Raw genomic sequence first — 16,747 nt, 5'->3', positions numbered from 1 at the left:
AGACATATCAGATACTATCAGAAGTACAGGGTAGGTTTACAGTTGCTTGTATGGAAAATAATATAGTAGTTAATAAATAATAATACAACAATAAACTCCCACCCAGCCGGTTGAGCATAGACCTATGAACCAAGAGGTCACCGGTTTAATTCCTAGTCAGGGCACATGCCTGAGTTGCAGGCTCTATCCCTAGTAGGTGGCATGCAAGTGGCAGCTGATCAATGATTCTTTCTCATCATTGATGTTTCTCTTTCTCTCTTCCTCTCTGAAATCAATTTTTTAAAATATATATTTTTAAAAAGAATAAACTCCTGAACTCACAACTGTAAACCCACTTTTTAAAATTAATTGCTGTTTATTGATTGATTGATTTTAGAGAGAGGGGAAAGGAAAGGGATAGAGAGAAACACGGATGAGAGAGAAACTTCAACTGGCTGCCTACTGCATGCCCCCTACTGGGGATCAAGCCAGCAATCTGGGCATGTGGGCTGAATAGGAATGGAACCAGTAAACTCTTGGTTCATGGGTCAATGCTAAACCACTGAGCCACACCAGCCAGGTTATACACCTACTTTTGCCCCACCCTGTATATTAGGAGTTCTGTTAGAAAACCATGAAAGTGTTTTTATAAATCTCATTGACCTCAGAAGTGCCCTTTACCTCTAGGTTGAAGAGCATATTAAAGTCAGGAATGCAGACATGTTTGTCCTCCATTTTCCTGCGCATGTTTTTGATGGCATGGATTGATGTCTCATAATAAAGCTGGGGTCTCCTTCGGAGAGGGAAGTCTTTCACCCAGCTGCAGCAAATCTCATGTAGTTTGCTGAAGACAGAACGGGCCAACTTCACTGTCTCAATCTCTGTGAAAGAAACACAGAAACCCCCAATGAAGAGCCTTGTAAAGCTGCTTTTCACTTGCCTGATTGGTAAAGACAGAAGTAGGTCACACCAGTTAAGCTCCTCCTTAATAGAAGAAATTCCTTCTTCTCAAGAGAAATGAAGTGTTGCTTCTGAAAAGAGAAAATGACAACCTATCTAGTAGAAAATCATCCAGCAGCTGCCACTAGGATGATCCTATATCCTGAGGAGAAACCTCTGTTCAGGGCTGGGTCTTGGCCATGGCTGGGTTTCGTCTAGCCCACAAAGTGCTCTGGACACTGCTATCTAGTTCAGGGCACTGTTTCCCACTCAGTTGGCTGCCATTGTTATCATCTGGAAGGCCAAGCCCCCTATGGTTAGATGAGTGACTGAAATATGAACAGTGGCTATCCAGCTGATTAGAACATGAAAGGATTCTGAGCAACATTATTTATTTATAAACTACAGAGATCAGAAGAGTTTACCTTATCATTTGTCTGTCTCCCCTTCCTAGCCTCTTTTCCTCTTTCCAGTTCCCCGTTTTCTCTCCTGTAACTGATTATAGCTCTGAAATAAATTATTTTTGTTGATTTGTTTTGTTTCGTTAATCCTTATCCGAGGAAATTTTCCCCCGACTGATTTTTTTAGAGAGAGTGGAAGGGAGGGGAAAAGAGAAATTCTGATGTGAAAGGGACACATCAATTGACTGCGTCCCACATGCGCCCTGACCTGCAGCTGGGAATGGAGCCTACTCCCTTGACCAGAATTGAATCAGAGACCTTCTGTCCTCAGGCTGACACTCTAACCACTAGCCAAACCGGCTAGGGATGTTGATGTCTTTTGTTATTTATTTAAAGTTTTAGGCAATAGCTTAAATAGTTTAGCCAAAAGGTTAACAAAGTTTTTTATTTCTCTAAGGAAAAAATACTTACATTCTATGTGTGTAACCCTGGATAGAAAAGAAAAAAAGATAACAATCAAAGGATTCTCTACTCCTAGACTATTAAGTCTACTACTCAACCTATTAAGTGGAGCTGACTAGCTGATTTCTGAGACTGATTTGCATCCCTCAGTGTATGGACAGATACGAAAGAAAGCCTTTTAAGCAACACTGAATAGTATTGACCAGATTGTCTCACATCACCTCCATTCAAGTTGTCCTCTCCTCAAGTTGCAGTTATTGAAATAACCAAGGGGAGATTAGGTTTTCTCAGGCCAGTATTTGAGGTTCTTCTTATATCCCAGGTAAAAAAAATTTAGAATTCTCAAATTTTTGTTTTACTTTACTAAGTCACATATAGCTTGACAGACTGAGAAAATGTGTGCCAGATGGGAAATGGCTGTACATGCCTCTTGCCATCTACAATACAAGTCCCAAAGAAGAGAGACTGTGTGTTCTTAGAACAGCCTGGGAACTTAGTCTCATTTTATATTTCTTGCCCAGACATTGCCTAAATCTGTGACTACAGTTACTTGTTTTCTTATTCAAGTTTCTTTTTTAAATGACTGTTTAGAACTGACCTCAAGGTTTTGTTGCTTTTTTTCTCATTAACATAATACAGGGTGGTAAACTATGTTTTGTGGTTTTGTCCCCTTGACATTTTTATATAACTGAAAATAAAGGGTACTTTTGAAAGGAACAAGTAAAATCTGAGGAGATGTATAGAAAAGGGAAACTGAGGCCAAGAAATAACAACATTTTGATGGTTTTAAGCAACTCCAATCTTTTTTTTTAAGCACCAGCTGCCAGACACCACCTCTTTCAGCCAGCAGTTGCCTATTTGTATCACTCCAAACATGTGTCTGGATATGCATTTGACTCAATCACAGCAGAGGATTGCAAAACGATAAATGAATTCAGAAACTTGTAGGTATAATAGAGTTGAGTGAAACAAATAACTGATAATAATATAAACCACTATATCATTCTTTGATTTGTATATTACTCTTATTTTATAGACCTGGACTGTTCAATAAAATATCTTTATAGCTGCAGTTGTGGCTACTTAAAATTTAAAATTCAGTATTTTGTTCATATTAGCTGTATTTCAAGTACTCAATAACTGCATACAGTCAGTAGCTACTGCACTGGACAACACAGGTAGAGATTATTTTGTGTGTTTTTTCTTTTGACCTATCCTATATAATAAAGAGGTAATATGCAAATTGACCATCACTCCAACACACAAGATGGCTGCCACAAGATGGCCAGCAGGGGAGGGCAGTTAGGGGTGACCGGGCCTGCAGGGGAGGACAGTTAGGGGTGACCAGGCCTGCAAGGGAGGGCAGTTGGGGGCAACCAGGCCAGCAGGGGAAGGCAGTTAGGGGTGACAGGCCGGCAAGGGATGGCAGTTAGGGGTGACCAGGCCTACAGGGGAGGACAGTTAGGGGCAATCGGGCCAGCAGGGGAGCAGTTAGGCGTCAATCAGGCTGGCAGGAGAGTGGTTAGAGGATGATCAGGCTGGCACGCAGAAGTGGTTAGGGGCAATCAGGCAGGCAGGCAGGCAAGCAGTTGGAGCCAGCAGTCCTGGATTGTGAGAGGGATGTCCGACTGCCCATTTAGGCCCGATCCCTAAACAGGCAGTCGGACATCCCTTGAGGGTTCCCAGATTGGAGAAGGTGCAGGCTGGGCTGAGGGACACCCCCCCTGCACGAATTTCGTGCACTGGGCCTCTAGTTAATATATAAATTATGCTAACAGAGTTCCCAATATTTTTGTTTTGTTCATGCTGTTTTGCCAGCAAAATGCTAAGTATATGGTAGGCTCTCGATAAAATACTCAACAAAATAATTAACTGCTGTACTCAATGTTACCAATATTTTATTTAACATATTTAACATTGATTGTTAAGATTGATCTCATTTCTTTTGTAAGTCTTGTCCTAGACAGCTTGTCTAAGTTTTGGTATCAGTGTTATGCTGTGAAAATTTTCATTTTTATGAAATCGAATAATTCATTTTCAAAAGCATTGGAATGATGTGTCTTTGATCGTTTGAAATTGTTCACCTGGAGAATCACCTACTCTTTGTTCTTTTGGGAAGATAACTAGCTCCTTAACAATCTTCTCAATCTCTTTCTTCTTACAAAAAGTTTGTTAATTTGTATTTTTTCCAGAAAATATCCAGATTTTCAAATGCATTCACACAATCCTATCTAATAAAAAAAGGGAATATGCTAATTGACCCTCACACCATCACAAAGATGGCAGCGCCCACAGCCAATAAGGAAGGAATATGCTAATTGACTGCCCTGCCCTCAAAGACGGCAGCACCACAGCCAATAAGGAGGGAATATGCTAATTGACTGCCCTGCCCTCAAAGACGGCAGCACCACAGCCAATAAGGAGGGAATATGCTAATTGACTGCCACGCCCTCAAAGATGGCAGCGCCCACAGCCACAAGACAGCAGCACCCAGTCCCCTCAGCCCCGCAGCCACCCAGGGCTGGCCCAAGGCACAGGCAAGCCTCGGATGGGCCGCCCACGGCCACCAGAGGCTCAGGTAACTAGGGCCGACCAAGGCTTGCGCTGCCAGCAGTGGCAGCAGCAGAGGTTTGATGGGGCGTCACCTTCCCCTGATCGCTGAGTTGCCTCCTGCGCCTGAGGGCTCCCAGACTGTGAGAGGGGGCAGGCCGGGCAGAGGGACGCCCCCCTCCAGTGCATGAATTTTCATGCACCAGGCCTCTAGTATTTTAATAATTCTTTTAATTTCTTTTGTATTAATGATAATTTTCCTCTTTTTGCTTTTAACGTTTACATTGGGGTATTTCAAATGGATTTTAGGTTGTCTGGACAGGCATTACATCTGTTAAACTAAATTTGTACCAACAGATATGCAGGGTTGTTTAGCAAACATTGTTAGGGATGATATAAACATGAAAAGAACTTTAAGGATTTTTTTTTTTTTTTGAAACTAAAGGAGACATTTCAGTGACAGCAGTCCTTATTCAATATGCTCCTTTCCCACTCTGATATATGGAGAAACACATTATGCCCTGTAAATATTCTCCTCAGTGCGGTTCACATTGAGTGATTTGGGTTAAATAGATTAAGAGCTTGCAAACAGTCTCAAATTACAATAGATCATGCTGAATCACAGCAGTGGCATGGAGAATACATTACTGGGTAATCTCTTGGAAAAGTATACAATAAAAATGACCAATAATATCCACCAAAAGAAAAAATGCCTTCATTTCACTTTTGCTATCCTATGGGAGAGAGGGGGTGTCAGAAAATTCTTACAAAGTAGGCATGTAGGGCAGTATTTCAATCTTTCTACTTTAAGTATTCTCCTTCTGTGGGGAGCGGTATAGAACATTTGTATATAAATAATTGCTGCCTGAAATGAAAAATTAATTTAAAAGGGTGAGAAAATTGTTCAAAGCAGTAGTCCACCCCCTAACAGCTGTAAATTACTCATCAGTCTTAATGTCACTGAACTGAGCTGGAGCTGAGTCAGCCATCAGCCTGGCTGCAGTGAAGCAGAATTTAATCTCCCTTATCTTTTCATTACAGGGCTTTTACTTTATGCATCAGTACCAGAAGGAAGACCGATGCATTGTAGCAGGAATTCTATCCAACTTGATTCTGGAATAATTTGGTTCCAAGTGAACCAATTACTCAGTAAAAACAAGCAGAGGAATTACTTCCTCGCCAATTTTCTGTCAAAATTATCTAGAGAGATAAAGGAAGAACAGGAATGTTCACTGTTATATCTACCTCAGATTCTTTGGAACCTAGCTACTCTGATTCATTAATATATGCTTTGCTCCTTATGCACCATGTTGAAAGGCAAATGCTTGAGATAGAACAAACAGAATGAAATATTTAAATTCCTTAACAATTTGGAGTAGTAATTCCATAATTTTTATAAAAATCAGTATTTCTTTAGAGCTTATAGAATATGTATAAGTCTAATACATTAATAAATATACCCTCTTTAATAAATAAAACCTCATAATTTGCCTGGATAAAAGAAGTAAAATAATCCATGCAATTAAATTAAATTTTGCATAACTGTCAGAAAGAGCTCTATTTATACAAAATGTAATATAATGAGGTTCTGTTACAACTGATTTCTTGAATTTTTATATCTGGCTTTTTTACTTGGATTCTTAAAGGTAAGCTAAAAATTTTAAATAGGTTTTGCTCAAACTCTCCTCTCCTTCACTCATCTTTTCTGTTGTCTTCACATTTCTCATTTTACTTTTTCCATTTGTCTAGGTATTAATGATAATATCCTGTTATGATAATCTCGTTCCAATTACTTCCACATGTTTTCAAATATACCTGTATTTTCTCTTTTTTCCTCCTTTTATTAATTAGTTTGAAAAAAAAAGAATTTTTTTGCTATTTTTTCTCTTGCTACCACTATACAATTAACCAGTGGGTAAACATAATTAAATTTAGTATTTGGCAGACATTTTCTGTGGATCACTACACGAGAATATTTTAATATTTCCAAACAAATAATGTAGAATGGTACTCACCCACAGTCCCTTCTGTGCCATCCGTTTCCTTTGGGATGTAATGTGCAGAAAGATCACTCTGAAGGACTTCATCTGATGTGGCTCTGGCTAAAGCGGCAGCCAAAAAGGAAGGGCAATTACTGAAAGAGAAAAATAAAAGGCTATTTCACTAAGAATTAGGAAACAATAAATTCAGCATTATTAGTAATTAGTTAATATATTTTCTCAAAACAAAATTATATCATTAAACAATACCCAACACATTTATTGAGTGCAAATTATGTGCTAGGCATTCTGCCTAGGCACTGAGTGTATATACTAGTGAGTAACACAGAAATAGCCCCTGACCTAGTGGGGTATAAAATCTAGTTATAGAGATGTGATAAGTAAACAAATCTATACTAATAATAGAGGAATATGCAAATTATCCAGGATGCGGTCCTAGTAACAGTAACAACCGAACAGCAGGCTGGCAGGCTGCGTGGGTGACAATGCCAGCAGGGGGTTAGTGAGGGGTGACCAAACGACTGAGCAGCATGCTGTGTGGGGCAACCAGGCCAGCAGGGGGAGGGCAGTTGGAGGCGACCAGGCCAGTGGGGGGGGGGGGGGAGTTGGGGGTGACCAGGTCGGCAGGGGGGGCAGTGGGGGTGACCAGGTCGGCGGGGGGGGGGGGGCAGTTAGGGGCAATGAGGCCGGCAGGCAGGTGAGCAGTTAGGAGCCAGCGGTCCCAGATTGTGAGAGGGATGTCCGACTGCCGGTTCAGGCCCAATCCAGTCGGACATCCCTCTAGAGCAGTGGTTCTCAACCTTTTTAATGCCGCGACCCTTTAATACAGTTCCTCATGTTGTGATGACCCCCAACCATAAAATTATTTTCGTTGTTACTTCATAACTGTAATTTTGCTACAGTCGCGACCCACAGGTTGAGAACCACTAGCAGGGTCGCCAAAGACCATCGGGAAACACAGATATTTATATTACGATTCATTAACAGTAGCAAAATTACAGTTATGAAGTAGCAACGAAAATAATTTTATGGTTGGGGGTCACCACAACATGAGGAACTGTATTAAAGGGTTGGGGCATTAAAAAGGTTGAGACCCACTGCTCTAGAGGTCCCGGATTGGAGAGGGTGCAGGCTGGGCTGAGGGGGGATCCCCCCGCCGTGCATGAATTTCGTGCACTGGGCCTCTAGTAGGATATAATTTAAAATTGGGACACGTTTTATAAAGGAAACAAATGGGGTACAGTGAAAGAAAATAAAAGAGGGGGTAACTCCTTAGAATGGTTAGGAATGCTGTGCCTTGAAGGATGAGAAAGCCTCAGTTATGTAGGGGTGGGAATTTTAGAGAGAATATTCCAGGCATAGAAAATAACATGTGTACAAACCCTTTCTGAGACTTTGGTATGTTTGAGGAACTGAAAGAAGCCCAGAGAAGATGAAGTCTAGTGCGTAAGAAGAAAAATGACAGGGAATATGGTCAGAGGAACAGGCATCTTTTAGATCTTGGTAAGGAATTTGGATTTTACTCAAAATGTTGTGGGAAGTCACTGATTATTGTGAGCAAGAGAATGCCATTAAAATATTACTTAAAATATGCCGAAACTGGTTTGGCTCAGTGGATAGAGCGTCAGCCTGCGGACTGAAAGGTCCCAGGTTCGATTCCGGTCAAGGGCATGTACCTTGGTTGCGAGCACATCCCTGGTGGAGGGTGTGCAGGAGGCAGCTGGTCGATGTTTCTCTCTCATCGATGTTTCTGGCTTTCTATCCCTCTCCCTTCCTCTCTGTAAAAAATCAATAAAATATATTTAAAATATATATATATATTACTTAAAATATTAATAATTAAAATATTGCTTTGCTGTGTCAAAGGAAATTGGAAGTGAGCAAAAATGAGTGATAGTAACTAATAAGGAGATAGTTGTAATCCCAGGCCAACGCTCTAACCACTGGCAACCGGCTAGGGCGAACCCGCAACTTTTGGTGTATGGGACGACGCTCCAACCAAGTGAGCCATCAGGCTAGGGCTGGATATTGAATTTAATAACATAAAATCACTGACTGGGTACCAAGATAACTTAATGGGAGAAAGAAGTCTTTTAACAAATGATGCTAGGACAATTGGATATCCATACAAAATAATCACGTTAGACTCTCCTTATAGCATATACACAATTTTAGTCAAAATGGATCATAGACCTAAACGTAAGAGCTAACACTATAAAAATCTTAAAAGAAAACATAGCAGGCCGAAACTGGTTTGGCTCAGTGGATAGAGCGTCGGCCTGCGGACTCAAGGTCCCAGGTTCGATTCCGGTCAAGGGCATATACCTTGGTTGCGGGCACATCCCCAGTAGGGGGTGTGCAAGAGGCAGCTGATCGATGTTTCTCATCGATGTTTCTAACTATCCCTCTCTCTTCCTCTCCGTAAAAAATCAATAAAATATATTAAAAAAAGAAAGAAAGAAAACATAGCAGTAAAACCTCATGACCTTGAATTAGGCAATGGTTTTCCTAAATATGAAACCAAAAACACAAGCAACGAAATAAAAGAGTTCAATAGGACTGCAAATCAAGAAAATGAAAAGATACCCAGCCGGGTGTGGCTCAGCGGTTGAGCATGGACCTATGAACCAAGGGGTCATGGTTCGATTCCCAGTTGGGGCACATGCCCAGGTTGTGGGCTGGATCCCTAGTTGGGGGCATGCAGGAGGCAGCTGATCAGTGATTGTCATCATTATTGGTTCTATCTCTCCCTCTCCCTTCCTCTCTGAAATCAATAAAAAAATATTCCTAAAAAAAAAAAAAAAGTGAAAGGACAACTCACAGAATGGTAGAAAATATTTGCAAATCATATCTGATAAGGGACTAGTATTTAGAACATATAAAAAACTTTTAACTCAATAATGAAAAGACAACCCAATTTAAAAATGGACAAAGGATATGAATATTTTTCTAAAGAAGATCTATAAATAGAAGAAAACCATAAGGAAAGATACCCAAAATCATTAGTCATTAGGAAAATGCTAATCAAACCCACCACTTCACACTGAGTAGGATGACTATTAAAAAAAAAAAAAAGGCAACAAGTGCTGACCACATAGAAAAATTCGAACTCTCATATATTTCTGGTGGGAATGTAAAATGGTGCAACAGCTTTGGCAGTTCCTTAAAATGTTAAACACACAATGCAACTATATGGCTCAGCAATTCCACTCATAGGTATATTTACAAGAGAAATAAAAACATCCACACAAGAACTCAGGCATGAATGTTCATAGCAGCATTATTCATAATAGCGAAAAAGTAAAAACAACCAAATGTCCACCAACTACTTATGGATAAACAAAAGGCAGTATATTTATGCAATGGAATATTATTCAGCCATAAAAGGAATGAAGTATTGCTACATGCTACAATGTGTATGAACCTTGAAAACATGGTAAGTGACAGAAACTAGTCACAAAAGATCACATATTGGATGATTCCATTTATATGAAAAATCCAGAATAGTCAATCTATTGCAACAGAAAGTAGAGGAGAGTAGCCTAGGGCTGGGAGGTAGAACAAACAGGGAGGAACTGCTAATGGGTAGGGGGTTTCTTTTTGGGGCGATAAAAATGTTCTACATCTTAGACTGTAGTGATGGTTAAACAATTCTGAATACACTACTAGTAACACCACTGAATTGTACAACTTATGAGTGCAGTTTTTACAGTATGTGAATTATATCTTTAAAAAAGATGTTTAAAAAAGTCATTGGCTTTGTCAAGAACCACTGAATAGAAGCAGTGACTGAAAGGGGATATGAAGACAGGGAAAGTTTGTAGTTTTAGAATGGTGCAGAATCTGACTGCATACTAAATGAAGTGATCTAGTAGAGAAAGATTGATAGATAATGCAGGAGAGAGGGAAGGAACAAAGGAGCAAAGTTCTTGAGAAGGCAAGGAGGGATGACATCTGGTTCATATATGGAAATATTGACCTTTGATAGGATGAGGCACATTTCCTTGATTGAAAAAGGAAGGAAGAAAATAGGGACAGATGCAAGTAGGTTTCCAACTTCTTGGTAGGAAAATAAGGGAGTTCACATTGAATGGTTTGATTCAACAATAGCTATTGAGGCTTACAATGTTCCAGGCACTGTTCTACTCCACAGGATATACAGATGCCCAAAAAAGACACACAAAAAAAGGATATTTGGATCTGCCTTTGGAGCTTACATTCTAGAGAATGGCTTCTCAATGAAGTATAAGGCTAGACCAGCGTTCTCAAACTTTTGCTTGCATCAGAATCACCTGCAGGCTTGTTAAAACACAGATTGCTGGGCCCTAACCTTAGGGTTTCTGACTAAGTAGGCCTGGAGTAGGGCCTGAGAATTCTCATTTCTAACAAGTTCCCATATGATGTTCATGCTGTTGGTCTGGGGATCACATTTTGAGAACCATTGGGTGATATCATCAACTGGGTGGTGAGGGTAGAAAGCACATGGGGCAGAAAGGATGAAGAGAAAATAAATATGAAGTAGTCATATCAGAGAGTAGTAGGACTGTCAAACAGTACCAAGAGATTATTGGAAGTTTGAGACTATTTTTTAATGAAACCAGTCTTGCTGGTTGTATGATTTTTTCTATCGATGTTCATGTGCTAGAACATGTGTAGGTAAAAAAAAAATTGTTTGGTTCATCAAGATTTGAGGTTTTGCAAAGTGATTCTATAAAAGTAAAGGAGAGACATGGGAACTGATTATCTTTTTAAGGATATGATTACAATACTCGACCATGTACTATTGGCTAAGAAAGAACAGACATGAGCTGCAAATCAATGTGGTCTAAATGTAATTTAAAAACTGTAGTGGGAGTACTTGAGCACATAACCTAGGACAGAATGTTATAGTCTGAGAACAGAATGCTCTATATGAATTTGAAGCTGGTGTAATTTTTGTGATAAGTTTTATGTGAGACCAAGAAAATTAGTGGTTTAGAAGCAGATAAAGTGACAATGTTTAAGTTTTAAGTCCCTAAGGGGGAAAGGGACTAGAAATTCTCTTTATTTTTCATCAGTATTTCTCAAATTGTAAGTTATAATCCATTAGTGGGTAATAAAATCAATTTATGAATTGTGACCAATATTAAAAATAGAACAGGGTATTTGAAGTAAGGCTAAGTATTCTGTGTGTGTGTGTGTGTGTTGAATCCTGATTTTGATGGGAAAAAACTGAAAAAAACAACAACTCCAGAATAGGCAATTGCTGCCCTTCATAATTATGAAATAAATTAATAAATTGGTGGCATCTTTTGAAGTCCAAATGTTTTATAAACAGCATTACCATTTCTCCTTTCATGCTAGGTTAATTGAATTCTTCCTTATGAGTCAAAATTTTCCTTCATACACCTAAACTGTCTTCAGCATTGCTTGTTTTTACTTTTCAATCATGCTTTACTTGGAGTAACTGGACACATCCAAATATTTTGCCTAAGGCGACTTTATACTAACAGTATTAACATTTATTTGGTCCTTCTGTTTGTTTTAAAATTTATATTTAAAATCATCTTTAAAAATCTTTATTGTAATCCTGTTTCCCAGAATTAAATAAAAAAAAGGATATTTGGATCTAAGTTCACTAAAGGTAAAACTTTTAAGAATACGGCAAGAACTATTAGTCTCATTAATGTGTCATCTGCAAATATATTTTTAGTCACAGTTAATGTAATTTCTTACTTTTTGTCAGACAGAATGAAAATATTTTCAGTGAAGTAGGGAGGAGGATTAGCTGACTAATAGCTAGATATAAAACATCAAGCTAGACGCTTCACCCACATCTGATATTCCTACATGTCAGAAAGCTATCAGTAGAGTAGTCTTATGGTTTTGACTCTGAAGTGAAAGTGATTATTTCTAAAAAATCAGAATTGCAAAATGTATTTTAAAATATAGTCACATCAGAGAATATTTGATACAACTCAAAAAGACGGTTATAATTAAAGCTTGTCATTTTTAAGAGAATTACCAGGAATGAATAAGAAGATAATAACATAGCAAACCACCTTTTTCCATCATTTCTCATTCAGTGCTTGACAGATCCTTACACAGAAGGTTTTAAAGTTAGGTAAATGTACGACATAGCAAATATCAGAGGAGGGCCAACACTCCTGGCAATTTGGAGGGTTGGGGTACAGATGTTATTATATTGAGAATGTTGGTGAAGTAGAGTATGATTAGAAATGTCTTTTAATTTTTGCAGTGTATGTCATTTTGGGGGACTGGCTCTTTTGAAGTCAAATTAATCTTGTCAGGCCCCTCAAATATAGTCCAAAAACAAGCCTTTGCTATTTGTTAACATATATATCTGAGATGCTTACCATTCCTATCTTCAAGTAATTCATGTCCTGAGAACAAAAGGAAATGTATCATACCAACTTGTTACTTCCTTGTTTGTTTTAAACACCAAAGTACAGACTTTATATACTCCTAGGAGAAACCAAGATGGCGGCATAGGTAAACACCTAAGATGCTGCCTCGCACAACAATTTCAAAACTGCAACTGAGGGACAAAGCAGACATCATCCAGAACCACAGGAAAGCTGGCTGAGTGGAAATTCTACAACTAGAGGGAAAGAGAGGAGCACGCAGAGACTCAGAGGAGCTGCAAAAGGCTGAGGTGCGGAGACACACGCGGAGAGGATGGCGGCTGAGTGCCTAGCTGGCTTTCTCTAGCAGGAGGGAGATGGAAGTTCCCAACTGCACTGAACCCCAGTTCCGACTGCGCTGAACCCCAGTTCCGGGCGAGACCCTGGGGACCCAGACTCATACGGGGGGAATCTGGACTATCAGAAAAAGAGAAAAGCACACGGAAACAAAGGGGAGCCACGAGAGACAGAGATCTGGAGGCACGCGCGCAAGTGCACGCAGAAAGGACTGACTACTGAGTATGCCGCTGGCTTTCTCTAGCGGGAGGGAGACAGAAGCTTCCTACTGCACTGAACTCCAGTTCCGGGTGAGAATCTGGGAATCCAGACTCATTGGGGGAGAAACTGGACTGTCTGGCAGCGGGCGAAACTCGAGGGCGGCTTTCTCTCAGAGGTGCTTGCAGCGATTATCAAGGGACACTGAAACCCAGGGGCCTCATACGGCAGGGCTGACGGGAAGCCAAGGCTGTCTGCTCAGTCCTGAGACTCTGCCCCATCCAAGCTGAGCACAGAAGCTTTTGCAATTTTGCAAGTCTTGTCTCATAAGGGTGTCTCCAGCACAGAAGTTCTCCCAGCGTAGACACAGCTGATCCTCACAGCCAGTTGGCCTGGAGGTCAATTCCTCCCAGTGATACCAACAAAAATCAAGACTTAACTACAAGACTGTACACACAGTCCACAAAGGGGTGCACCAAGAGTGTCCACCTCAGGTAACTGGGGAGGCTGAGCCACTGGGCCTATAGGACACCTAGCACACAAAGCCACTCTATCAACTCAGGGAAGCAGCCAAAATGTGGAGACAAAGAAACAGATCATAAACTAAAGAAATGGAGGAAAGCAAAGGACTGGATATAGAGTTCAAAACCACGGTTGAAAGGTTTTTCAAGACTTTCCTAGAAAAGGCTGATAAATTTAATGAGACACTCGAGGATGTGAAAAAGGACCAACTAGAAATTAAATATACACTGACTGAAATAAAAAATATTATACAGACAGACTTTATATACTCCTAGATAAAAATCCTTGTCTAGTTTATGTCTAAGTCACATATAAACTATATGCATAAGTAACTCTAAACAATGTTGAAATATCAATAATAGGGGTCCAATTAGTTTTAATTTTTTAAGTTTAGTCACATAAACATTCCACTTTATTAAAGCTATTTATGTTCATAAATACATGAATATATATATTTGAATTTCTCTGTATACTGACTTTCTCAATGTTATATATTATAAAGCAAGAGTCCAGACTCTGTTAAAATTCACAAACTGAATTCTGTAAACAAAGCACAAGTTTTATTCTTCAGACACACAAAGTCAATCTTAACTCTTCAATTCTATTTCAAAAATAACCACAGCACAAAACATGGTTGGTAGAAGATTTGAATTATAAAAATACAACTGCATTCTAATGACCTTCAACAGTTCAGTACTTATCAATGTTTATATAAATTATTTTATTTTATTTTACTTTAAGTCCATCTTTTCCCAAATTAGACATTTAAAAAGCCATACAGTATATCTGGGAGCAGAATTTAAGGATAAAGCAGATGTTAAATCATTGTTATGAACTGAAAGTTTAGTCCTCCTCCCTCAAATTCATATGTTGAAATTCTAATCCCCACTGGAGGTGGAACCTTTGAAAGATGATTAGGTCACGAAGGTTGGGCCCTTGTGAATGGGATTAGTGCCCTTATAAAAGTGTTCTCACCCTCCCCGGCACGACTGGCTCAGATGGTTGAGCATTGGCCTGTGCTCCCAAAGGTTGTGGGTTCGATTACTGGTCAGGGCACATACCTGGGTTGTGGGTTTGATCCCCAGTATCAATGTTCCTCTCTCACACATCAATGTTTCTCTCTTGCTCTCTGTGAGCATGAGGATTAAATAAGTAAATAAATGTGCTCTTAACCTTTAAACCATGTGAGGATACAAGTTGAAGATAGTCCTCTTTGAACCACAAAGCACACACCTAAGACAGCAAAACTACTAGCATCTTGATCTTGAACACTCCAGCCTCCTGAACTGTATGAAATAAATTTCTATTATTTATAAGCCATCCAATCTATGATAATTTGTACTGCAGGTCAAACATACTAAGACCATCATTATGGAAACTACTCAAATCCTTATAATCAGTGGATAGAGGCATTTATTTATTATATATGGGTCTTTGTTACCTATATATTTTTAGGTTTCTTCATTTAATTATTTTCTAATTACAGTTTGCATAAAATATTAGTTTTAAGTGTACAACATAGCAATTAGACATTTATATATCTTACAAAGGGATCACTCAAGTTAAATCTAATACCATCTGACACATAATAGTTATTAAAATATTATTGACTTAGATTCCCTATGTGGTTCTTTATATCCCTGTGACTATTTTTATAACTGGAAATTTGTACTCCTTAATCCCTTTCACCATATTCACCTACCAACCCCAACCCCTTCCCATCTGGCGACCATCAATTTGTTCTCTGTATCTATAAGTTTGTTTCTGTTTCGTTTGTCCCTTTATTTTTTAGACTCCACATTTAAGAGAAATCATATGGAATTTGTCTTTCTCTGGCTGACTTATTTCACTTAGCATAATACCCTCTAGGTCCATCCATGTTGTTACAAATGGCAAGATTTCATTCTTTTTTATGGCTGAGTAATATTCTATTGTATAGATGTACCACATCTTCTTTATCCACTCATCTATTGATGGACATTTAGGTTACTTCTATATATTGGCTATCCTATATAATAAAAGCCTAATATACTAAGTGTCCGGCTGGCCGTTCAACCAATCAAAGCATAATATGCTAATGATATGCTAAGGCCACTCAACTGCTTGCTATGATGTTCACTGACCACCAGGGAGCAGACAGTTGACCAGTCGCTATGATGTGCACTGACCACCAGGGGGCAGATCCTCCGACAGTCCCTCCCCGGCCCCAATCATACACCAGTGGGGTCCCCTGGCCTGGCCTGTGCTCTCTTGCAATCCAGGACCCCTCGGGGGATGTCGGAGAGCTGGTTTTGGCCTGAAGGCGGAATGACCAGTCACTATGACATTCACTGACCACTAGGTGGCAGATGCTCAATGAAGGAGCTGCCCCCTGGTGGTCAGTGTGCTCCCACAGGGGGTGTGCCGCTCAGCCAGAAGCTGGGCTCATGGCTGGTGAGCGCAGCGGCAGTGGCAGGAGGAGCCTCTCCTGCCTCCACAGTAGCACTAAGGATGTCCGGCTGTGAGAGGGCACAGGCTAGGCTGAGGGATCCCCTCCTCGAGTGCATGAATTTCATGCACCGGGCCTCTAGTTGTAAATAAAGCTGCAATGAACATGGGGCACATATATTTTTGAGTTATTGTTTTGTCATTTCTCTGGATAACTACCCAGAAGTGAAATTGTTGGGTCACATAGTAGTTCAAGTTTTAATTTTCTGAGACATCTCCATACTGTTTTCCACAGTGGCTGCACCAATCTACATTCCCACTAACAGTACACCAGGGTTCACTTTTCTCCACATCTTCACCAACACTTGTTGTTTGTTGGTGTATTAATGATAACCATTTGACAGGTGTGAGGTAATATCTCACTGTGGTTTTAATTTGTATTTCTCTAATGATTAGTGACACTGAACATCTTTTCATATATCTGTTGGCCATCTGTACATCCGCTTTGGAGAAGTGTCTATTGAGGTCCTCTGCCAATTTTTTAATCAGATTGTTCGGCCTTTTTTAT

At 39.7% G+C, this 16,747-nt stretch overlaps 2 protein-coding genes across 2 annotated transcripts in view; one reads left to right on the top strand and one right to left on the bottom strand.

Moving 5' to 3' along the window:
* PPM1E (protein phosphatase, Mg2+/Mn2+ dependent 1E) overlaps positions 1-16,747 on the bottom strand; it is a 110,993-nt gene that overhangs the window by 18,647 nt on the left and 75,599 nt on the right. The window contains exons 2-3 of the mRNA XM_008147711.3: positions 6,347-6,465; positions 661-860 (exon numbers count right to left, since the gene is read on the bottom strand). Coding sequence (XP_008145933.2) covers positions 661-860; positions 6,347-6,465 — 319 coding nt within the window. The remainder of the gene's footprint in view (positions 1-660; positions 861-6,346; positions 6,466-16,747) is intronic.
* Positions 1-16,747, top strand: part of TRIM37 (tripartite motif containing 37) — a 150,518-nt gene that overhangs the window by 108,464 nt on the left and 25,307 nt on the right. The window lies entirely within an intron of this gene.

Source organism: Eptesicus fuscus, chromosome 20 (assembly GCF_027574615.1).
Source record: "Eptesicus fuscus isolate TK198812 chromosome 20, DD_ASM_mEF_20220401, whole genome shotgun sequence".
Classification (NCBI taxonomy): domain Eukaryota; kingdom Metazoa; phylum Chordata; class Mammalia; order Chiroptera; family Vespertilionidae; genus Eptesicus; species Eptesicus fuscus.
This window is presented reverse-complemented; position numbering and strand designations above follow the sequence as displayed.